The 25,163-nt window shown below is 41.1% G+C and overlaps 2 protein-coding genes across 2 annotated transcripts; one reads left to right on the top strand and one right to left on the bottom strand.

Moving 5' to 3' along the window:
* Window positions 1-539: 539 nt before the first annotated feature.
* LOC119209378 (E3 ubiquitin-protein ligase MARCHF2-like) lies at window positions 540-4,398 on the bottom strand. The gene is made up of 5 exons (XM_037458674.2): window positions 3,708-4,398; window positions 2,453-2,751; window positions 2,166-2,361; window positions 1,300-1,509; window positions 540-962 (listed from the first exon to the last, which is right to left on the bottom strand). Exons 2-5 carry the CDS (start codon window positions 2,635-2,637, stop codon window positions 807-809), a joined length of 747 nt encoding a protein of 248 aa, XP_037314571.1. The 5' UTR covers window positions 2,638-2,751; window positions 3,708-4,398; the 3' UTR covers window positions 540-806.
* A 3,788-nt stretch (window positions 4,399-8,186) lies between these two features.
* LOC119204379 (solute carrier family 25 member 36-A) lies at window positions 8,187-23,690 on the top strand. The gene is made up of 7 exons (XM_037457252.2): window positions 8,187-8,658; window positions 10,539-10,703; window positions 12,913-12,990; window positions 15,625-15,725; window positions 20,382-20,448; window positions 21,282-21,571; window positions 21,809-23,690. The coding sequence occupies exons 1-7, from the start codon at window positions 8,618-8,620 to the stop codon at window positions 22,000-22,002; spliced, it is 936 nt and encodes a 311-aa protein (XP_037313149.2). The 5' UTR covers window positions 8,187-8,617; the 3' UTR covers window positions 22,003-23,690.
* Window positions 23,691-25,163: the final 1,473 nt, after the last annotated feature.

Genomic DNA, 25,163 nt, shown 5'->3' on the forward strand with positions numbered 1-25,163 from the left:
CTGCTTACTACTGCACTTTGATGACAATAGTAGAAGCATCCTCCAATTAGAACGTGAGCACTTTTCCACACCTTCAACGCCAAGTCCTTAAGTCCCACACACTAAAAATCGCCACTGACCCTTTGTGACAAAGTGTGATAAATTTGTAACATTAGCTTTCTTTGTTTTTGGACGTTCACACAGCGATGATAAGCTTCATCAGGAGCCTTCAAGGGGCTTCAGAGTGTAGACAACAACGCTGGTAAGGCCCAATGTCTTCCTCTACTGGTCAGGAAAGGTTATTCTCGGACAGACTCCAATCATGTTTACAGTTATTCTCTCTGCCAGGCTATTGGCTGCCCGTTGTTTAGAAACAGCTAAATACATTGTGAAGAGGCATGTGCAAATTATAGGTAGTGAATATGTTTCATAGTATATTTTAGTAGCATGCTGAATCAGTTATATCCTGCTACATTAGCTTGTGTCCTAGCATGTCAGAAGTGTCACGGACACACAGTTGGGCTGGTTAGTTATCCTTGTCTTCAGTTGTTCACATCCCAGCACCGGGTGACCAGAGACAAGCCTGTGTTTTAACATCTACTATGACTCCGGAACGAGATCTTCCCCCCCCAAAAAATGTGTGGTTGGCCAATACCGTAGTAGTTTACATCAAGTGCTTCAATAAAGTAAAACAGGAGGACGAGGTACATCTTTCCTCTCAAAATGGTCCTTATGAAGTGCAAAAAATATGATCACGATTAACCTTGTTTTCAGGTAGTGCTTCAGTGGGCGTCATTTTAAATATTCCTTTTGCCACCGATGCGCACTCATACGATGGTCTCATCAGTCATTTTCTTGGTCGACTTGGTCGGCACGGAGCGCTGAGTGGTGTGCGCCCCTTTCATGTCAGGCATGAGCAGGCGCACTTTCTGATTGGTCCTCCTCCACTCCGAGTACAACTGACAGTGATACCGAAATGACACCTGAGATTGAGTGGAGGGAATGGGAGGGGGCAAGAAAGAAGGCAAAGGCAGACATCAATAAAACTGAATGGAGGTTATTTGAGACATAGTACGTCTGCAGGACGAAAGTGATATGCTGACGGAAGCTGCATTTGCTACAAAAACAGTAAATTGAACGATAAAATCTTTCACAATTTTCAGTTTTTAACGATTGTTTGCTGAAGAAGTTTCAGATTAAAAAAAACTTCTTTTTTTGTATACGCTCACATCGCAAGCAGTAAAAAGTAAATACAGCTTATTTTCTCAATGCACGTATGTGCAAGTGAAAGGAGAATAAACAAAGCAATGCATTAATTACCAGTGTCCAGAGTATGTAGATGGTGAAGAGGGCAATGGTGAGGGCGATAAGGCCGACAGCCTCCAGTCTGCTTTTCAGTTGCAGGTGGTCCTGGGCTCCCCTCAGACACAGCCAGCCAGAGATGGCTGCCAGGGGTGTGATGAGAAGGAAACAGGCCATGTCGCACAGCAGTGTGCGCTTCTCACTGCGAGGGCCTGGGTCCTTAAGCCACTGAGGTAAAGATAAATAAAAGGTTGATTCAGATCAACAAAATAAATACAGTATTACTTTGGTGTTAAATTGGCTGAATGATGCATATTAGTTTGTAATGGCTGTTGCGAATCGTCAAAAATCGAAATTATTTTGTGCATATTTCAAATAAACGCATTAATGCAACAGACAACTATACATGACTAGAGAGCTCTTATTAAACAAGCAGGCCACCATCTATCAATCATCTCTAAAGACTACTCAAACACAAAGATGTATCCTTGAGCTGAGTCCACACCAAAAGCAAAGCAAATTTTTGCAATGCTTTACTCGGGCGAGTTTACTTTGCTGTAGTTAGTTATTTTGCTTGATTCGTGCCTGAAAGGGGGCGTGGCTTATCTCTGGCTTTTTTCCGTAAAGACAGTTATCGCTATCCACCATGGAAATAAATGACCACTATTTCTGCTCTTTATTTGTTGTGTGAACTACACAAACGTCGGGATCTCAAACGGTGTTGTGTATTTCAAATGCTTTTTCGCATAAGACGCGCCGCATCTTTCCGTTTAAAATTCGCCTCATCCGTGACCAGCCGCGTTGACTTTGCATGGAATCTACTCGCGCAAATAATTTGCTTCGCTTTTGGTGTGAAGGCAGCATTGCGGTAAAAACCCTCTAACCTTTGTGAGTGGTTGTGGTCGTCGTTCAATGGTGAATTCTGTGTGACAGAGTTCACAGTAGCTGGTGTTGGAGGAGGACAGCCACTTCTCCAAGCAGCTCTTGTGCACTTTACCGAGCGTACCAGTGCAGTCGCAGGGTGAGAGCAGCGTCTCCCCTCCAGCCCCCTCATGGCAAATCCGACACATGCCCACATCACTATGGAGCAAAGTAGAGAAGACAACAATTTGACGTTTTATCACGTGATTACAGCGCAGTCATTTTGGCTCCATATAAGTTCCTCTCTTACCTCTGCAAGCTCACTGCTTTGACAACAGTGGAGAGCGGGCGCCCATCTTTGGCCGTCACCTTGGCAATGTACTGGGCCCGCCCGGTAGAATCAGACTCCTCCGAATCCTTGGAGGTATCAGACTCTGCGTTCCCAGAGTAATCACAAAGGGAGCCAGGTAGGTGGCAGCACCCTGACGAAGACATGGCTAAGCGGACGATGATGGTGAAGAGGATGACAGTGGAGGCGCGTTCGAAATTCTGATCCAAAACCCAACCTCCTCCTCCTCCTCCTCCTCCGTCCACCCACACAGCAAATGCCTGGTGGATTACAAACAAGAGAGAGAGCACGGATGACTTTAAAATGACAACTTGTGATGATGTCATCCTTGCACGCCTGTCATAAGAGGCAGAGTCTCACTGATGCCATGTGAAAGAGGGCAAAGTAAGTACTGGCTTATTCACTGACACACAACCTTTAAATCAGTAAAAAGGCATGTTGGCAAATAACGAAGAGCCCCACCAAAAAAAAATTCAAACCAAGATTTTGTATTCTTGAAATATACATTCTGGTGAAGGGAAAGGTACAAACAATTGGAGTGATGGGGATGAAAATGCATTTTAGGTTCCAGTTTTACTCAATAAAAGTTATTACTACGCTTCAGTCAATTCGGGTGATATGGCCTCGACATCACATTGTGTTGGCGAGTAAATAGAGAATCCTGCGCATTGCTGTGCACCTTTCACGGGTGTTCGTTTCAGGTAGAAACTGTTTAACGTATGTGTGTGTGTGTGTGTATTTACATACATACATACACACACACACTGCCATGGAAAAGATATAGTATAATATAAGTATGGACGCATGTTCGTGTATCTAAAACCACATATAGTCCTGTCAAAATGAGCCAAGCTAAAGCCACGGCTACTTAAGGCACTATTTTCTTTCAAATCGGCGGATGTAAAACTATTATCAAATTAACATTACACTGTAATAAAATAAAAACCTTGAACTGTTGTGTTGACTGGGCCCTATCATTCACCCTGTCGGTTGTTTTCGCTGATATTAACAGCGAAGATGTCCCTAGTTCTGGCTGCTGTGTGGCGTTACGTGACGGATTCACTGTCGGTACCGTACACACAAGGACTGAGGCGGAATCCATCTCGCCAACCCGACTATAAACCACGCAGCCGCCGAGCAGCTGTCAACCGACAAGCTGACACGTCACGTCGGTGAACGAGGTGGGAAAGACAGATGTCAGCGTGCATGTACTCACCCGACGGCCTGTCTTTTCTCCGCTCGGCCTTGGCCGTGGCCCTGCGATCGCCCAACACAAGCTAGCGGAGCTAAATACACAGTCCTAGCTGCAAATAACGACATTGACATCGAACCAAAAACGGATGATATGAGAGGATACGAAGGGCAGCCGCATGCGTTGTATCCTCCCCATGGCTGGGGGCTGAAGGGAAACGGCTGTTACTAGACACAGCTAAAGAGGCTACATGGGCGAACAGGCTAGCAACGGGCAAGCCTAACCCACCATCACTCAGCTGTGCACTGGTCACGTGACACGATGCTGCCTTCAAAGACCGTGGTGATATGGCGATAATGGTCACTTCACACTGCACTATTAAAATACCCACCCACCCACACCATCAGTCTTCCAGTGAGAACTACGGCTGGTCTACCACGCTTGTAATGACTGCTCGTCGGTTTCTATTGCTGAACGTGCTTTGAAGGAGGCCAGCGGAGAACGATGGTGACACTTAATTTGCCCATGATTGGTAAACGCAGTGCACGACTGTACGAGCGAGACGTGCGATCGTCCCTGTTCGGATGGGTTTGTTGTCAACAACACGACCATGAATCTGATCCAGCGATGTCAATCTACCATTATCCTCCATCGAGAAAACATCTGCGGTGAGACGTGACACCGCTGGGTGGCAGCGTTGACATCAACCTCGCGTTGCAGAGAGGACCCTCTATGGAGCCAAATTGAGGAACAAAGTTTTGATCATTTGAAAAATACAAATAAATTTGAACATGAAAGTTATTAATAGAGTTTTGGCCCCATTGAAAAACACAACAATGTATTCAACATAAAAAATAAGTGAATGAATTGTACTTTGTGGGTCAAAGTCTGCTACATAATGACTACTTCTACTTCTACTTTAGGTAGGCTACATGATGTTGATAACACTAAGATTATGTATACATTTCAGTATGGCTACTTTTTTTTTGTAATTGTTTGTAAAAATTAATTTGATACACCACTGGTTTAGCTGTGACGCTTTTGACTGGCCTTTTGCAAATGTCTGAGTCACTAATAATTGGTTTGGTTTGATTCTTGAGGACATGAATTTGAAGAGTACAATAAAGTGTTGAGATGTAAAAAAAATACTGTTATGCAATTTAAATTATATTTTTATTAGCCAAGAAAGAAAATTTGATAGCACAATCCAACTCATTGACATTTACACCTGCAGCAGAACACATTTTGAAATGTCCACCTGACCTAGATCTTGACCTGCTGCGCTACTTGGGGTCATCCATGGTCAGCCATGAAAATCTACTGTCATTTTGCACCAAAATTTGGCATTTTTCTTCCAGATATAATAACATCCCAATTCAATTATTTATCATAGAGCAACATTTAAAACCAAGATACTATGGACACTTTCAAAAATAAGCCCTCATGAATTCCGAAACTTTCCATTAGTGTGACCGAAAATAGTAACCTCCACATGTGATTCTTATCTGTTAGTCAAACAATATCTATTTTTGCCTCACCCTTTCACCCCATGTAAACTTTGTGTTCCCTCTGAACCCCATACCCTGATAAGAAAGACTCCTCTTGTGGTGAGTGTAACCTGAGTTAGCACACACACACACACACACACACATACACACACACACACACACCCACACATGCACACACACAGAGCGTGTTTCTCATTAGCCATTCCATCCGTTTGTTTGGTCAAAGTCCAACTGAAACCATGAGACACTACCTCTCCGCATGTTTGGGATATCACGAGTGTCTGTGGACTTTGACATTGACAGAAACAAAAATCAACTGCAACTCATTTAAACATCATGTATATGGAATTCTGAGAAAATTACAATTACATGAAAGAGAAAGCTTTTTTCTAAAAAAATGTAGTAGTAAAATCCAGGTAATGTGTGAGTGTGTTGGTTTGAATTGTTTTCTGGTTACTGGATTGATTACCCATTGCTGCTCCATTGTTACTCACAAAAACGTTTGTGAGTCGGTGGACAAGGTCTGAAACTGTTTCCATGACATAGCAGAGATTCAACAAGCTGCCACAGTATGTTAGTCACAATAGTAGCCCCCGTTGTTTAACTTCACTGACAGCGTGTCATGACTCCTGCATGCTGCTGAAGGAATTTATTCTTATCATAATGCCTGAGAATGACCTGACTCAGCTTCATCTTTACTGAATGTCTAACAGTGAAGTAATTATATACATATAGCACATTACTCCTTTAGTCCATGTTTTACTGTCTTTCTTTCCCTAGTTCAGGAACAGAAAAAAAGCTACATTTTTTATGTCTTTGTCAGATGTGTACCGTTGCTGCCATTTGTAAATATTTGAAAAACAATTGGATTAACCTGGACCAAATAAACTATTAATTTAAATTAATTTAAATTGAGTGAGACAACCACTTCTAAAACGAGAGACAGACAGATGGATAAATGTATTCACTACGTTTGGCTTCCAATAACAGAATGATTCAATTGCTGCAGTTCCATCTCGTGATCCTTTTAACTGTCAGCAGGAGTCCACATTAGCATCAAAGTTTGGCTCATTTCCTGACGCAGGCTTGTCTTGTCGGGTGAGAACGGACTTCCCTCTCTCATACTACAAGTGTATAGTCGTAACGGTCTAATTGCATACTTTGATGACCATTTAGCGCCATCTGAACATCAGTTAGTAGTGTTCTGGACACAGCATTAACAGAATCCCATTTAATATATTTGTAAAGAATACAAATAGGAAATAAACATAAATTACTGTTAATAATTTGGGTGCCACTCAAATCACAATTCACAGCTGCCTTGGGGTTTCTCAGAAAAACATTGCAGACTATATTGAATAAAAAACAGTGTTTATTTAACTCAGATCAGATCAGATTGTTGAGTTTTGATGTTATGAGCTTTCACCCACTGGGCCTACGGACATTATTGATTTAAAAATAGGAAAGGTGCCACATAAAAAAACAACTAAAAACACAAAACATGTAGCTGCTTTAATCATTTATTTATTTAATTTTAAAATACACTAAATTAATAAGAGGTAAATCCTCTTTCACCTTTCAAGAACTCAACCTTTTGTTAATCCCCCAAAGGGACTGACCATAGTGATTTATTGATTTTTCTTTTCCAAAAGAAGACAAAACTTAATTGTTATTCCCACACAAATACAAGATTGAAGAGGAGTGAAGATCTGAGGAAAAAAATATTATATATGTAAATGAGTTTTTATCATAGTTTGATATTGCGTAACACCACACTCTCTCATCCGTCTTTACTCGTCCATGCTGGTCATGAGACGTTCATAGCCTCTGTAATACGGAACACAACATTATCGGTTTTGTCTCTACAAATGTGAAGAGTAAAACCGTGCACATGACCGGTCAACTTGTCAGACAGTGCTTCCAATTACAAGACGGCGTGTACTCGTTCAGCTCCGTTATTGAATCACCAACTAGCTATATTGAGTACAGTCAGCTGATTGGGTTGCAGCTTTGTGATTACTTTTTTTTCATGAAGACCATGTCATTGCGGAAAGAAAAACTTAATATTTGACTATTTAAAATATTTTTAATAAGTAAATGGTCAGTTAAAGGTATGGTTAAATAATGACAATGTCCGGATGTCCTCAATGCTTTCTAATAGAATAGGGGCTGTTTTAATCTCTGACGGTTTGTATGTTTGTGCAGGACTTGCTTGTATAAAAGTTATGCACACCAGTTCTGGCCTATAATTCCAGGTGTTTTTGTCAAAGGGAAAAGGTGAGAGTCAAGGGAGCTAAACACTCGGCTGTTATCCTACTGGGTTTGAGATATTTTTTGAGGTAAAGTTTATTTCTAGTTTTAAAATATTTAAGGATGTGAAGTTGAGCATCCTCAGCTTATATGGTAGGCCTCAGATCCATAATGGGGGATAGGGTATAGGCAATAAAGTCTCGTCAAGGTATGTATGCAATTTATGAAAAATAATGGACAAATTCAATTGAGATTTATTATTTTTTTTATAGGTTAAATAACCAAATGAGCCAGGGAATTCAAGACATTTTCTCTTAACATTGATGGAAATCTTCCCAAAACCCATTAAGCAGCAGGGTTATGACACGATTACAGTAAATTACTCAATAAACATTGTAAGGATAGCTATTTATTCCATTCTTTTTTATTGTTGCTAGGTGATTTGTTCATTAACACATTTTTTTATGTTGGTTGTGTAGTGATTTTAGCTTAAATCTTTTGTCCAAAAAAAAAATCTTTACCTCAGTGATCAACAAAATACACGTTGTTTGACCAAACTTTGACAAACCTAAAGACGGTTCTTCTAAGCATTGAGAGAAAGGTTTCCAGCATGCGGCCCTGACTGAGTCAATGCTGAGCATGTGGACAGTGCATGGTCAGGGCGGAGATGACGTGACGTCACGCAGCAAGCTGACCAATAGCAGTGTCTGTTTCCCAGCCTATGATTGTACAGTAAATACTATGAGCTCTGCCCCCTTCCCTCTCGCTGCAGCGATGAAAGCAGAGGAGAAATTCGAGTCAAACCCGTGGATGTGCCCATAAAGCGGTTTGCTAGAGCCGAGGTGATATTCTCCTGCCAGTAGTTCGCCTGGTGAGCTCGCAGCTCTGCGGTGGTTTCAGTCGAAGATAAGACGCTTTGTGTGTTTAGAGGGTAACAAGCGGAGAGCGACCGAGAAGGAGGCGGGAGGAGGAGGAGGAGGAGGGGGGTTATCGGCCCACGGCAGTCTGAATCACCGCTGACTCGCCCCGCCGCTGGTTCGTCGTCGACGACGACGTTTGCCCATCGACGTGCGCATCCTCACGGAGGCAGACCGCAACGGGAAGGGACGGACCCGAGCCCGCGTTCGACCCTCTGCCGCAGCCCCAGGCGCGCTGCTTGGCAGGGCGTGCTAAATAATGAGCCAAAGGGACACGCTGGTTCATTTGTTCGCCGGAGGGTGAGTCAGAATACCAATTACGATATAACCTATCGGGGTCCATTTTAAAATAAATACTCCCGGAACTTTAAACACGACCCATCATCTGGGTTGTCTAGCCAGGTTAAGCTAGCTAACAAGGGCCATTTTTCTCTGCTCTGCAGCGCGTGCGTGTGTCAGCTGTGTGCACGCCAGTGTCAAATCCGTGTGTGCAAGCTTTGCTTCCGGTCAACATTTCAAAATATAACCATTTGAACAGTTGACTAATAAAATCCACTTGTGTCACAAATGGGGTGTTTGTAGTTGTGGCGTCATTCCAGTGAATGTGTAAAAAAATTACCTTTTATATACATGCAAAGATTTTTTCTATTCAACTAAAGCGAATCACCCTTTTATTTCGAAGGCAATTCTGTTTGTGTCCGGGTTCGTTGCTGCTTTTTCTCGATAGCTTGATTTATTTCTGCAGCAGCCACAACATTGCTTCTCATTTTTCTCTAAAGATTTGACATTTAACAACCTAGGACATAATGTGAGGGGTTTAAGTATCTGCAGAGTCTCTCTATTTAGGCATATTAATAGTCTGCCGGCTTCACAACTCATGTAACATTCAGTTTTTAGTTCTGTGTAGAGGACTCCGACACTCAAAGTGAAGGACATCCAGTCATAGCAGATGAACATCATCCTGCAAACATTCGCATGGTAATATTTGTTTCTAAAAATGATCATCGAAAGACGGTTCTCTATATTGCGTAACTGTCCAAAGTGGAAGTATATTTCTGTAGCCAGACTTGACTAGTGACATTCAAATAGGGCAATCTCATCACACTACAGCACAGCAATCTCTCTTGTCGGGGATTTTAAATCCAAGACATATTTCCTTCTTGAATAAGCAAAATACATTTTGTCTTCCTCAAAAACCAAAGCTGGAGGCCTCAGCTCAGTGCTGCCTCTCACAGCCACTGTGACACACACACACACAGCTTAGACCTCAAAGTAGGCCAAGGGTCACAGCTGCCTGTAAGCATGAATGTCGGTCGGTCTTTTGAAAAGTAAATATAGCTGGTGCTGCCCAGAAGAGACGGCAAGTTAGAGGAACTCAGTGCCAACAGTCAAGATGTCAGCTAAATCTGTATTGTATCACATTGTTCGTCACTGTGTTAGCAGCACTTTCTATCTTTGCGCTGTGTAGTTGTGAAGCTTGGCCTAGATCCTATTGTTAACAGCACCAAGCCTTTGGTAAAAGCACAGATGATTAACAAACATACACATGTGGTAAGGGGCAGACAATTATTATGAGGTGTCTGGTAGCCTTAGCCTCATGCAGTTCATAATTAAACCAGGAATGTAAATGAAAGTGATCATTCCAGCATTTCATGTGTTTAATGAGAATAACAACAACAATTGATTTGAAATTCACTTTATTTTTGTCTGTAACATGATCACAAGTTTCTTAGCTTGTTTTTATTTACAATTTGTATGTGTGCATGAGGTAAGTGAGCCTGCTAAACAACTGTCCAACATTCATGACAACTCATTTCTGCCTTCTCAGATGGCAAAAGTCAATATTGTGGTTAGTTACACTGAGCCATGGTCAATTTTCCCTGAATAGCATCTTCGCTCAGCTGGCAGCTTGCAGGTCTCAATATCTTTCATATCATAACATCAGGTCATGATGCTCATTTTAGTAACCGGGTAACCAGTGATGTGGTGATGAGAGGGGAACGGTTTAAAAAATAAAAATAACTGGCAGAGGAAAAAGCAAAATATAGATGGACCAAATAGAATATTGGTAATGCCATGTAATTGTATGAAGGCATCAATGTTTTCACCTGAGCGCTAACCACTCAGCTATTTGTTTGTTTAAACCCCCCCCTTCCCCACCCTTCATTTCTGCCTTCTAGATGTGGTGGCACAGTGGGCGCAATTTTGACATGTCCTCTGGAGGTTGTGAAGACCAGACTGCAGTCCTCCTCCATCACTCTCTACATCTCGGAAGTCCATCTCAGCACCGTTAATGGAACCAGTGTGGCCCGTGTTGCTCCACCCGGGCCTCTGCACTGTCTCAAGTAAGTAGCATAGCAAAATGTTGTTTGTATAAAATGTTAATTGTACTGACTTTTATAAAAGGCTTCTGTGTGGTTTCAGTCCTAGCTGATAGATTTATCGGACAATTCTATATGTGTGAATTGAACAGTGAATGTTGATGCTATCCTATGAAAACTAGTAGTGACTTATTCTCAAAAGGTTTGTGTGAACAATCGGAAGTTAAGTTCACCTTATTAGTAAAGTAGAATTAAGGCAGCCTGAAAACAGCTTGAACCAGTAAAACTTACCACCCCATTAGAACGGTTGTGTTACTCACTCAATGAATGTGCAAAAACCATCAGATGTCTATGCTACTTTAAAGTAAATCCACAGTAACCACTAGAACGGGGCAAATTTCTGCCAGATCTTTCTGCAGAAAGTGGGGTTTGCTGCAACCATGAGCACTTCTTGACGGGTTTGCACGACCCACCTGGGGGAGATAATAACGAATGTCCTGTAACTGAAATCTTCCCACAAGTTTACTTTAACTGTATTTATTTTACTCTGAGTTCAGTGTAACAAATGTGGTTTAAGAGGATAATTCCTTGCATCACCATGAAACTTTGAATGCAACAAAGGTACTCTAGATGATGCATTTAAACGTGCCGTGGGTAATAGTCTTCACGATTTTCGGGATTTGTCTACAACCGAAACACTTGAGTGGTGCAACAGATAAAAAGTACAGGATTATAACTGGTATTTATAAATGTAATGGTGGAATGGTGGTCCACACATGAGTAACCTAACTGTTACGGTTCATTGTTTCTGAAATAAGAGGCCTGACCGCTTTGTTTACAGCGAAGTTGAAAAAAGGAAAATATTAAGCCATGGTTTAACTGCACTACAGGCAGAGTCCTTGTTTACCTGAAATGTGCAAATTTGCATTGATTTGCACTTGTTGATAAGACCATTAAAATGAAGAAGAAAAAAAGGAAAATGAATAAATGAAGGGACATTTACAATAGATACAAATTTGCGATTAATTGTGATTAATTTTGAGTTATCTATGACATAATCTCATAGCACTGATATATTAATAAAGCCTTTTTCGGTTTTATGTTAATCAATCCAAAGTTATTGGCTCAAAAGTTAAGTCTTTTGTCGACATGAACCACCTTCTCGTGGTTTCCTTTTAGACGTACTGCCACGAGCGGAAACCGCACACCGCCGTTACGCAGATCAGATCAGAGTGGAGCAGGGTAGAAGAGGGAAAAACAGGACGGCAAGGAGAGGGAAAACAGTGTGTCAACATGGAGTCTGGTGAATGCCGAGACTGTTCACGTTTTAAGTTTTTTTGACTGTGGAAGAAACACTGAGCTCTGTTTGTTGAGTAGTGTCGGGCAATTATTCTTGAAGAAGTTCTGTAATATATCCTTAATTTTTTGAGTTGTAGTATTTAGGTATGAACATATCCAGGCTCGGGAAGCACTGTCCTCAAAGCAACGAGCTAAAACACCTTACTGTACACTGAGTCGAGTCGACGGCTCAGGTCTAAAAAATGTAAACATGAGTTTACTATCAAGCCTAAAGATCTCCTTCTTTGGAGGAGGTTTCTCTTCTGAACGTACTCTGCATCACAGTTTATCTGAAAACGTGCGAAGAATCAAGGTCAACCATAAGCCACGCACGCTCCGACCGAGGTTTCTATGTTATGGTGGAGACCAGTAAACTTTCTTTGAACTCAGGTGATAACCGAGTCATCTGACACGCCTTTCCATTTGTGTCTCATTGTACACTACCAGGCTGTATTGAGTGTCAGGTCGGCCTAACGTCTTAGTTTACTGCGCCGGCTGCTTAGGGAGGTTCCCACTGTGTCTTGGTGTCCTAGAAACATTTAAGTGAAGTATTCGCTCTTTTGAAAATAATTCATTTAATTTTTTTCCTTCTTGAGAGTTATATGAGAAGATCAATACAAGCTCATTACCGTACGATTTAGCATAAAGACATGAGTTAAGTTTTGGAAGCATTCCAATATTTCTTTTTGGTTCAAAGGCTGTGACGTAAATTTGTGGTGGATGTGAATTTTTAACTGTGATCTAATTTGAGCGAGATGTGCATGTTTTTCTCCAGTCAGTCACGCGGTGATTTGTCCCATGTCACACGCGTTTATAAAGCGTATTGTATGGATGGTAAATGTACTGTATTTGCTCTGCATTATAATGGAATAACCAAGAAAACATCTCTCTGCAGGTTAATTCTAGAGAGAGAGGGTCCTCGTTCTCTCTTCAGAGGACTGGGACCCAATCTTGTGGGTGTGGCTCCTTCCAGGTATGTTCATTATTATCTACAGTGTTCTGGGTGCCTTCCAAGCCTCCTCCCTCATACTAACTATCCTAAGAGACTTAGGTTAGGCGCATAGGAAGGTGAAGATATTTCATAGAATAAAAGCGCTTCGTAATTCATTATTTCTCTGGGGGCGGGGGGGGGCCTCTTTGTGTGATTGTGTGTGTGTGCGTGCGTGCATGTGTGCGTGAGAATGAGGGAGAGTCTTAAGTAGTTACTTTTTTTTCGCCTGGGTTAAAAAGTTCAGTTTCTTTATCATTTATTTGTCTTCCAGGTAGTGTTCTTCTATTTTTTTGCTGTCGTTGACCAATTGATGGATTGCGGTTTGTAGAATTCAGTTGCCCAAGATTGTCTTTGGTTGACAGCACTACAATGTACAGAATATATACAAAAGTAAGACAAAATTCAATACTTGAATATCTTCTAGTCGCACAGTAGAGTAGGTCATCACAATCTGTTCATGGTAAAACCTTGAGAATGAAGCGCTTATCACCAATAGCTCTACCTGTTATCAGAGAGGAGAAACATTCATGCGTCATTTATTTAACATTTTACAACCTGGGCACGTCTTTGTGTTGAGGAATGTATTTGCGTCATCTATTGTTCTTTTTATTTTTTTATTTTCCGGCTCATTCCAAGCTTATTGGCAGCACTAATAGCAGGACATAAAGTAATGCCAGTTCTCACAGAAATAGGATTTAAATCCGTGCTTAAAATCCCACAGGAAATAAGTAGGTTCCTGCTTATGGTTGCATAACAGCCTTTACTCAGTCAAAATCTGAATGAAACCTCTGCAACAGCAGGGTCCGGCCAGCTGTGCCCGTCTCGTCACGTGACTACTAATGTTGTTGTGAATTATCACAATGGAGCTTCTGCATTGAGAGAACCGCCCCTCCCTGACCCGTCCGGTTCTCCCTAGCTACTGCTGTGTCACATGGTCATTGTTGTGCTCTTCCTGTTGGTTCGTTGTGCTCTTTCTGACTCATCGTTTCTGTGCTCGTATTCGCTGTCCCTCTCGCTGTCCCTCTTTCAGCATATTTGTCATTCTTTGCCTATACTTAATTCGATTTTTGCACCGTCTCCATTGCTGTCTCAGACCAAGAAGGGTAAAAAATGCCCTTAGGTGTGTGTGTGTGTGTGTGGTTCAGTCCCATGGGATAGTTTATATTTATTTCCACTAGCATAACTTTGCTACCTTTTTATTATGAAGTGACCATTCAACTGTTTGGTAAAGCACATTTTTAAAGCATTATTTTTGCACGCTGGAAAAATTTGCTTCTCATCTAAATTTTCTACAAAAATGATTCAAGATGTCAAATATGTCTTGATAACTTCCTGTGAAGAGGCAACTTAAGAAGGCCCACTTCCTGAAGACAGAGTGACATCTAGTGGATTTCTTTACAATAACATAGCGAGGCCAAGTGGTACAGATGGCTCAATCAGCTTAAATGAAGGTAAATACATTTTTCAAAAAGATATATAGTAACTTAAAATGTGCTCTACCAAATTGTAGAGCAGTCAGTTAAAGGGTTTGAAAGATTCCATCACATATATACTGAATAAATAGTTTAATTGTCTCAACACCTTTAACTGTGTTTTCGTCACTGTATTTCAAGGCATTATTTGTTTGGCTCTACTTCCACATCAGATGGAAAATAAGGGATACATATTTTATAATTTACAGGAACACTTTTAAAGACATGAACATGATTTTTCAGAGCAACCAAATTTGCCAGTTCAGTCTTTAGCTGAAGGCAGTATAATACAAAAGATTCTTTAAAAAAGATACTCATTATACCACACGGTATACCCCAAATAGTCTTTTTTGATTAACACCACCATCAAAATCTCTGCTGTTCAAAGCGATTCCCAATTTTATGATATATGACAACGCTGCATGTAATATATCCACTTAATTAAAGTAAAGTTTAAAATGGATTAACTGAAATTACAGCATAGTTTATCTACAAGAAGAAGGTCGCTGGGTTACAGAGTTTCTGTTTTAATTAAGAAACATCACTCTGACGCTGGAAAACTAAGGAACAGTGTTCTGATTCTAATGAGGGTGCAGTCCACTGGGCTTGCTCCTGGCATTCATTAGACACACACACACACACACAGCCGGCATCACTCATTACGTATAAAATATGCCTGTGCACATTCAGACCAACTCCAATAATTCATCTCTCATCTGCAGAGCAGCATGATTATGAGGGAAGAGGGAAGGTCGTCGGGTTTGATTCCACTCGGCAGAGCTGTTTTATTTAGTGAAGAGAAGCTGAATCTAGATAAATCTGCTACTAAAGCACGTTATAAGATTAAGAAACACACACAGAAAAACTTTTTTCAGCTGTCGTTTACATGCTGCCCCCCCCCCCCATGCACATTGTAGTATTTATTCCTAATTTAAATCATTCCAGTTGTCTCACATAGTGCAGTTAAATGTACTTTTGCTTATTTCTTCATCATTCTGATCAGTGGTACATTTGTTTGTATTGAGGAAGCTAATAATTGAAAGCGGTCCTTTCTCCTGCTGTGTCCTCTGTAGTCATTAGTAGCTCATCCTACATAGTCAATCAAACCAGTGCTTATTTCTTCTTCATGATCATTTTGCAACAGGGCGATCTACTTTGCAGCCTATTCGACGGCCAAGGAGAAGCTGAACGGGGTGCTGGAGCCGGACTCTACCCAGGTGCACATGGTGTCGGCTGGGCTCGCAGGTAATGATGGCTCCTCCCCCCTCCTTTCTGTCTGTTTGTCGCTGTCTGTCGCTGAGTGTTATCTCTGTCAGTCTGCGTGTGCAGTGTTAACCACGGATGGGTTTTATATTTTAAAAAACAAATTAGTTAGTTTGTCATCTTGACAGATCTCATTTGACATGATACTTCCATCATTGTCACAATTTGAAGTATCCCAGAGTTTCATTTCACCCCCCCCCCCCCCTTCCCCCCCTCTCCATATACATGTTGGGATATTGGGATTTTTACTAATTCAAAAGAATGTGAATACTTAAAGCATGCTAAAGCTAACAAATGATGTTATAAGTAGGCATTATGTAGCTGTATATAAATATTAAAAACAGTCTTGGGGCTTATCAGAAAGCACAATTTAAGACTCAGGATCAAAATGACCTTGAACTCGATCATGGTGGAAGCAGCCACACTTAGTTTGCTGTGAGGCCAATCCACGAATTATGTACTTATCTCCAAGCAGCTTGAATCCACGCTGGTGATGAAGCACATCTGTTGCTTTTATCCGTAAACACGCTGATCTATCCAGATAGTACAGCATCTAGTCCCTTCAAGGTGGCCTTGCCAGCCCACATACAATGAAATCTAAACCTAAAATCATCAGTAAGACTTTATTTTAAGCAGTCAGAGGTGTTCACAATTATAATGTTACATCATATTTTGTACATGTATTTTTAGCCATTTGAAAAAAAGAAGAAAACCACATGGTCCTCAAAGTCTAGGTTGTGCTTTCCTCTTCTCCCAGCCCCTTTCCCCCTCCATTATTTTTATTTTTTCCTTTCCTATTCCCCCCACCCTTCCTATTCCTTCATTTCGAGGCCTCTCCAGAGGACTCTGTAAATGGTTTAACATCCCGGTTGTTACTTAAACAGAGTGGTCTGGGCCCCCTTCTTTGCTCTGTGTGTATAGAGGAGAGAGCACGGCCCCCAAAGGTCAACCGGGGCCCCTGGCACTCGGGCGGACACGTCAGGTAGCATCCTATTTCTTTACACTGGTATGATGAAAACCATGGTGATTATTTATGAATACTCAAAAGTTCATAATGGTTATTCATTTGTAATGATATTACCATTGCTTGTGGCAATGGGTTTGCTGCTCGTTTGTAGTTTTAGGCTCTTGTTTATAACGTTTTACTATTACTTAGTCTCGACACGTGGCTCTCCCTTAGCCTCTCACCTTGTTGCATCAACATAGTAAAGGTAAAGTACTAAACACTTCATGTAGTCAGCACAAATGAAATGCTAACCTTGTCACAGCTACAGAAGGTTGTAATATCTGTTCTCCATTTTGTCTTTTTCATCACCCATCAACCCATCATGACTCCCTCAGTTGTCTCTTGCCGAGGAAAATCAGTATCTCTGTCTCAGCCAAAAGGTTGGCACCATTGTGACATGATGTACCCTTTTGTTTAGATTTATATATATTAGAGTTTTCCCTCCCAGTTATATCCCAATAGAACACAAATTAGTACTCGATTGTGGACAAAATGCAGAGAAGGTGCAGACATGCAATGGAGTTGGGCTTAAGATAATAGTGAAATTCCTGTGTAACACTATTACTGCATGGATACAATTCTTGTCTCTTTAAATTGCACATAATCCATATTCATTATTTTAGCACTGGGTAGTAGCAGAGTTAAAGACACCTTGGTGACTGAACAGCTCAAAATGGCCGTAATGCTAATAACTTGGTGGAGTCACTGGCTCCTTTTGCATAACTTTTTCCAGGTGGGACTGTTGCTCCATTATTGCAACTTGTTGTTCTGTATTGAGCCGGCAGCAGAGGTAGTGACAGAGCACAGACGAGGTCTGTGTGGAAGGGAGGGCCCGCAACAGCACGCACACACGGCTCTAGACACCAACGCTGTTTGGTTACTCGCCACTTTGGCTCCTGTCATTTTACTATGCCGTCTAAAGTCTTCTCTATGCCGGTATTGTTGAATCTCCTCAGGAAAGGAGCTATGACCTCCCATCACATCCCTGCAGGGATTTGTTGGCTCTCCGGCACTCTGAGGAGGGAGGCTGGTCCCACTTCCTCACATAGACCTATTATCTGTTCTAGCAGTTAATCAAAAACATATTCTTCTGAACGTAGGTCCAAGGCCTCTGGCGAAGCCGCGTGGTAGCTACGTTCATAGGATGGTCGTATGCAAACATGCAGCAGATGCAGCTCCTCACAGGGGCTCATCTCAAGGTCTAGAAGAAGAAGAAGGTTTTGTTTATAGATCTGCGTGGGGAAAGTATTCTCTGCATTTAGCCCTAACCCACACAGGGGGAGCAGTCAGGGGTTGGGCGTCTTGTCTAAGTTTGTGAATTTTTTATTTTTGAACATTATATGTTCAGAGGAAGCGCCCGCTCTCTGCCCCCCCAAGAAAGTTCCGCCGGACACATGCACGCATACATGTGCATGTGTACAGACATACCGTCCTTTAGTGTCGATTTGAGGGCGACTCCTTTTTGATGCGTTTTTGTAGAAGCAGGCTAGATCTCTGGAGACATAATTTTCTCCAAATTCAAGGACACCCTAATGGTATTTTTAAATTAATCCTAGTTTCTCCAGAATGAGGTTTGGCCTAAAGAGATTTCTGGAGCATGCTGAGTTGTTCCACTTCTTTAAATGACTTTACTATGATCGATCAGTTCATACTTGTGTCATCATGTTAAAAAAATAATCATCAACTGGATTCATCTCCATTGTCCACCGCTTGGTCTGTTATACACACTGACAAGGTTAGCATTTCCACATGCTCCTAATTCTATTATTCCTCTAATATGTAGATTTCAAACAGATACAAGGATAACAAAGAACCCCGTTTCAATTTAAATTCCCCGCCTTTGTATTTGTACTTTGTACATTTGTACTACTTGTGTTTTTCCTCGCTCTGGAGAGATGTAGCTGGAGTTTTGGATCGGGTTGGCTTCTGTTCAGTCAACGTTTTCTTTTATTCCAGTCGATAAAGGGAGGCCTACATTGGACAGCAAAAAAATTGTAAAAGATTTTAACGTACAAGAGTATTTTAAAGGGGATGGAGCTTAGAGTTTGGGGAAAGATGAGGAGGGGAGGTCAGTCCTTCACCTCCCATCTCCTCTCCAACTAGCTGTACCAGTGGGGTTTTAGGGGTGGTTGTGACTGCTGCTTGTGTGTGACTGTGGTACAGAAAAGCCTGTGTCTATTTTAGGGCTTTACTGTAAAGCTTTCACCCCTGCGTGATTGGGTGGGAGACCCCCGCCATCTGTGCCCCCCATATCTGCAGGCTACTAGCTGCAGCGGGGAGGAGCTGGAGGAGCTTTGCCCCTCCCTCGTGAGTACACGCCATAGACGCTACTTCCTTCTACTTCCCTCTTTTTTTCTTCTTCCTCTTTTTGTTCTTCTCTTCTCCTCTTCAACAGACCTGTGTCTTCCTCTTCTTCACGCGTTGCCTTAAGCTAGGGCCGTGTTGCACTGATACAATAGATGTGACTGAGGTGTCTTTCTAGACTTGCCCTCGTCTTATATCTATCTCATGGCAAATGGCCATGTTTTATCTCTCTATTGCATCATTTCTATCAGAAAAGACTGTGCCATTTCATAATGATGAAAATTTTTCAACATTATTTTAATTTTTTGTAACTTTTACTTGAAATATAACCTGTTAAGCAATTTAATTGATTCATTTTGGCTTTAAAGACAGAGGAATGTAGGCATGTAGAATAAGGTTGCCCTTATAAGGAAGTATAGTCAGCACTAAAATTCATGTCGGTGACCTCCTACTTTAGTCCTGCTGAGTAATAGAATCATCTTTTCCAGAACACCTTTTGTTTCTCTTTGCTGTAGTAGTTGTGCCGCTATCAGGCCAACTGATGCATAACATAAACATAAAGATGTTCATTTATTGACTAATGTTTGGAGCAGATGTATATTACTCAACCAACAATGAGACACAATTGATATTTCTGTCAATACTTTGAAATCTATGTTTGTGAATGACCCATTTTGACCCACAAACGGTTGAAGATTTATGTATTGTTATGATAATTTAAAGCAAGCCGCCCCCGTGAACTAATAAAGATTACTTTTTGTTGTAATAACACATGTTTGTAATTAAAAACACAGTTAGAAGAGTTAGAGTTCTAACATTTAAAAACAATAATCAGATTGCAATATAATAACAATCGGCCGTTGTCTGGCCTCATCTCCAAATGTCTTCAGTTAGATATTTTTTCTTCTTTTTTTTAAAGATCACAAAGGAAAAAAGTAGTCCCAAATGCTGCCCTTATGTACTGGTGTTAGTTAAGAACATTTACTTGAGGGTGAGAGCTGTTGTCTACATACACCTGTGTTGCATTCACATGAAGAGGATCAATATGTGAAACTGAAAAGTTCTGTCTTTTGTCTGTAACTGAATGAATGATTTAAAAAAAACAAGATTTAATTAATTCAGACCTTGTTTCAAATCATCTGTGAAAAGTTCTCAATGCCGTATTAAAATGTCACCGTAAAGTAAAACAACTGAAGCGAGTTGATCCTGTTTTGTGAAGTGCTTTCTCATTGTTCTAGTCCAGTATAGAATATTTAGTACATTTGATTATATTGTGTTCTTCCGGATGTTTCTGCGTCTGAACCTCTGTCCCCTTCTGAAATTCCCAGGGTTCACCGCCATCACAGCCACGAATCCAATCTGGCTGATCAAGACCCGTCTGCAGCTGGAAACCAGGTGAGGAGCATCCCACCTGTACACCATAAGTCTAGATGCTGCAACGGAATGGGTGACTCTTTACTAGGGCTGTCAACATGAAACGCATTAATTAATGCGCCCAAGATTAATGCAATAAAATATTTTAATGTTGTTCCGGGACCGGAAGTAAACCGGAAGTTGACCGCTAGATGCAGTCAGTCTACATGAAGATGGAGAGCGCTTTTTGCATTGGAAGTAAAACAAAGAGAGGCGCGACATACAGAGAACAACTGTGCAGAAGAATTACTCCACATGTCAAACAGAAGGGTAAACGAACCACTTGAAGCACTACTAGGCTAAGCTAGCTGCTAGGATACTTCCATCTCAACATCTAACGTTACCCTGCGCGGCACACAGTCTGCAGAGGCCCCCCACTGTGTCCCTTAAACACCGTGGTTTGAAAACGTTCTGGCTAAATGTGGGGAGATCCCATCTGTTGGATTGTGGAGAGCAAAGTGCATGAGGACCGCAGGAAGAGTCGCTAGTTCAACGTGTTCCACCAATTCTGTCTCCAAGATGATCAAATGTGTAGTTTTGTGTTTAAAGTTACATTAACAATCAAACAAGAGTGTCTAAAATACACGCTTTACAACGTGCTTACTCATTACTTTTAAGATTTAGTCTTTAGAAGGAAAAACAAGAAATTCATAATAAACAACATTCATTAATCGAGATTAATACATTTCAAAATGTGTGATTAATTAGTTAATCTATTGACAGCCCTACGCTCCTACGGCGAGGATCCTAATGATCATAAAACATGTCATTTTGTTGTTTCTGGTCTTGGCTCTAAAGTCTCTGTTTGATCACAGAACCCGGGGTCAGCGGCGCATGAACGCGTTTGACTGCGTGCGGCGGGTGTACCAGATGGACGGCCTGCGAGGTTTCTACCGGGGGATGTCAGCCTCGTACGCTGGCATCTCTGAGACTGTTATCCACTTTGTCATCTACGAGAGCATCAAACGCAAACTGGTGGAATCCAAGGCCCACGCCAGCATGGATGAAGAGGAGGAGTCCGTCAAAGACGCGTCAGACTTTGTGGGCATGATGCTCGCGGCGGCCACCTCCAAGACGTGTGCAACCTCCATCGCCTACCCTCATGGTAAAGCTCATTAATCGGCACAAATCATTTTTTATTTTGTAGACCGACATAAGGGTAAACCTATATAATCGTAGTTTAACTGGGAGACAGCTTTAACTATTTTGCATTTACACAATGTCTCACTTTTTCTGATTGGAGACCCTTGCGATGCCAGACGTGGACATTTTAGCTCTAAGACTAAACAACACTCGTAGACACTGGTGTTTTAACACTTTTTCTTCTACTGTTGAATTGCAGAGGTGATCCGCACGCGGCTTCGAGAGGAAGGCAGCAAATACCGCTCGTTCTTCCAAACGCTGCTGACGGTACCCAAGGAGGAGGGATACCGGGCCCTGTACCGAGGCTTAACCACCCACCTCGTCAGACAGATTCCCAACACTGCCATCATGATGTGCACCTATGAAGTGGTGGTCTACATGCTCGGCCGTTAGCCCGCCTGCTACGTCTCCTTTATGTTTAGCGAGGGAGACACTTAGCAAATGGCCTGTAAGGTAGCCCTCTGGCGAGGGGTAGTGTGGACTAAATGTCAAAATGAAGACCAAAGGAAAACCGAAAATACTCAAGTAATACTTGGAAAAAATGACAAAAGATGAGGAAATAAGAGGCGTGGAAGCCCTTTGTTACTATAACAGCATCATCACTTTAAGTTCCCTTTATCAGATTGCTGGAACAGATAGAGGTCACTGCGGTTCAGAGATGAGGTAACGCAGGAAGGATGAGTAAAGAGGCAGCGACAGGAAAGAGCCGGAAAAAGCCTGGCATCTGTCAAAGGGCAGCCTGAAAGAATACATCTGAAGCACATTTCAGTGGCCTTAACAAGGTTATTAGTTTGCGTCTTTCCTTTTCCAATGGAGGGTGAGAAACTGAATTTTTCAATCTTGTACAGAGATAATATTTTGAAAGGGGAAGGCTGGGAGCCAACTCAATTTGACGGTCTTACTCCTCTGTAACTCGGTGCCTGGACGGTGACGCGTTTCGGGGGAAGTTTGCCTTCTCTGTCGACAGTTTCTCTTTGTTAAAACTAAAATAAGGTCGGCATACAAGGCCTTCTTCCGCCTGCACCCAGTCACTGCTCAGGACATGAGAACTTCGTGTCCTTTTCGAGATGTGTGATTGTTCAACAAAAGGTACCAACACCTAATTATCTACTATTGGAGTGCCACTACTTGAATATAATGTGACGGTGCGGGAAAAGGTTCTAGTAGAAAATGTTGATGGAGTTTCATCATCAGAGCGTGTGTGTGTGCGTGTGTGTGTGTTAACATGTTGGTTGGTCCCTGTCGCCATGATGATTGAACTATGTTTTAAGAATGTGTCTGTTCATCCGCGGTCATGTATAATTAGTATCTACTCCAGACTTCCCTCACTAACTATTAATCTTACAGAACACTGCGGTTGGGAGGCTAGAAAAGCTCCTGTACCTTACTGGCAGCTTTTTATTCCCAATCGCATGCCAGCCCTTCCCTCCAGTGGCTCCCAACTGACCTTATAACATGCACTTTTGTGGCCTTTTAGGGCTTGTGCTTTGCATTTTCTTGTGTGGACAGTTTGAACTTGTACATTGTAAAAGAAAAAAAGTATTCCTGTATATCAAAATGGTATTTTGCGCAATTGTTCTTAGCAGATATATTGTACAGTTTAGAGTTCTCATTAGTTGTGAAGGATGTGTGTATATAATATAGATACTGTATATGCATATCATTTTTTGTTTTGTTCTTAGGCCCATTTATGATTATGCCGTTATTATTATTTTTGTGCAATTTAACATTGTTTAACTGTTGACATGTATGTTGCTTGACTGGGTTTCTTACAGTATAAACTGTGTATAAACTTCATATTTAGTATGTCGCTGTCAAGCAAACATTTGTGTTGACACTAAAGTTAACAAATGATGCGAAGAGAGAAATACTTCAATGTAGGCATTTGTGCGTTGGTTAGTCATTTTAGTGGTCCAGTCTTTTTTTTCCATTTTGCAAAGTTTGAACGTTTCTATCATTGGTAATGTTTACATTGTTCATAACTTGCATGGCAAAATGTTTTGAATATCACGATGGAGGTATTTTAATGTGAAAGTTTAACGACTGGAATCCTCTCTACTATACCGTACAGAGTTAAAACTGTTAAAAACAGAAATGCCAAACTAATTTGTTACTGTGAATTGCCCCCCTTTTTTAACAATAAAGTTCATTTGGAATTCGTAAATAATCCTCTTTTGGAAATTTTGGCATATGCGTTTGTTTCAAATTGTATGCCAGCACCTTATCAAGTCACGTATGGATATTGTTTAAAGTCAAAGCGTCCTTTTAACAGGACATTTAAAGCTAATCTGCAGGAAAAAGCCACAATCCCCGTGGTCTCTGTGCACACTCATTAGTTTTGCACAGTTTTCATGTTAAAAAAATGTATTTTATTTCACCAACCGCAGAAAACCTGATGTGTTCAGACCGGAAGTTCTTGAATGCTCATTCCCCCCTCCTTTTTGTAGTATAATTTCAGGGGCAAACCAATGCCTGCATTGTAACTTGTAATAGTTTATTGATTTTCAGTCTCTATTGACATGTTGCTAGCACAGAATTGCTGTCGCTGCTTGAAAAAAAACAACTGCTGACCTATTGTTATGTACATGTTTTCCTGTAAAACACTCATTGCTTTAATGTGTTTGGCTCGATTGCAGTAATACTGAAGGTTATGTTACCAAAATGTGAAAAAACAGCACAACTGGACAAACAGTGCAGATATTTCCCATTATTCTGTAATTTTAATTTCAGTGTACGTATGCAATTCAAAATCTTTCTCCTGTATGCTTGGACAGGATGCACACTAGAACGGTTGAATGAAGATTGACTTGGAAGATTGTTTTATGCCACCCAGCTCACTTGTTGATGTTTTTTGTTTGTTTTTAAACATAAAGGTAAATAAAAATCTACTTCTAACTGAAACTATGTTTCTTTATGTCCGTAGTGGCAGTTTGTACATCCTAGAAGTAAAGAAAACAGATTTCTATGAGTGTTGAATACCTATTGAAGGGAAACTTGTTGTTGTAATGTTACTAAGAGGGACTGGGGTCTACAGCCTAGTTGTGTTTTCCTACTATCATCACGAGGGGGAGCCAAATAGCTCTGGAGACAATTCGATCAGTTCACAAGTCTAACTGAATATACTGGTTTCTCATTTACTATCTCTCTCACACACAAAAAGAACACTGCATGTCGTCATAGTAATTTTCATTTAATTTCATTCAATGTATTGCTATTACCAATTGATGTTGGTATAGCAAAATAGCGAAAGAAATAAACTTAATGTGGAAACTAAAAAGTGTAGCATCAGCCCGAAGTGAAAGTGCTCAGAGGAGCTGAGGATTTCGTTGAAGTACAAACACTGACGAACAGAAATCATCAAAGTGTACGTTTTAAAATCAGTTATGTCATTAGATGTTTAGTGTACTAAAAGTAGATACACTCTTTGTTTAATTTATTTTAAACCAGTGAAAGTGTGTTTTGGTGCCAACAATTACCATTAGAAACTGTTGAAATAGTTGTTTAAGGCGATTACCTTTAATAGTAATATTACCGTAAGGCTCCATAAATTAGTA

This window comes from Pungitius pungitius, chromosome 15 (assembly GCF_949316345.1).
Source record: "Pungitius pungitius chromosome 15, fPunPun2.1, whole genome shotgun sequence".
In the NCBI taxonomy this organism is placed as follows: domain Eukaryota; kingdom Metazoa; phylum Chordata; class Actinopteri; order Perciformes; family Gasterosteidae; genus Pungitius; species Pungitius pungitius.

What these genes read in the sequence shown, in the direction of transcription:
- LOC119209378 (XM_037458674.2), bottom strand. Translation starts at nt 2,637, where the DNA reads ATGTCTTCGTCAGGGTGCTGCCACCTACCTGGCTCCCTTTGTGATTAC. An exon ending in AAAGCAGTGAGCTTGCAGAG is followed by an intron (nt 2,362 to 2,452) that starts GTAAGAGAGGAA and finishes TTTGCTCCATAG; the next exon opens with TGATGTGGGCATGTGTCGGA. An exon ending in TCTACATACTCTGGACACTG is followed by an intron (nt 963 to 1,299) that starts GTAATTAATGCA and finishes ACTCAATCTCAG; the next exon opens with GTGTCATTTCGGTATCACTG.
- LOC119204379 (XM_037457252.2), top strand. Translation starts at nt 8,618, where the DNA reads ATGAGCCAAAGGGACACGCTGGTTCATTTGTTCGCCGGAGG. An exon ending in GGTGTCGGCTGGGCTCGCAG is followed by an intron (nt 15,726 to 20,381) that starts GTAATGATGGCT and finishes TGAAATTCCCAG; the next exon opens with GGTTCACCGCCATCACAGCC. An exon ending in CGTCTGCAGCTGGAAACCAG is followed by an intron (nt 20,449 to 21,281) that starts GTGAGGAGCATC and finishes GTTTGATCACAG; the next exon opens with AACCCGGGGTCAGCGGCGCA.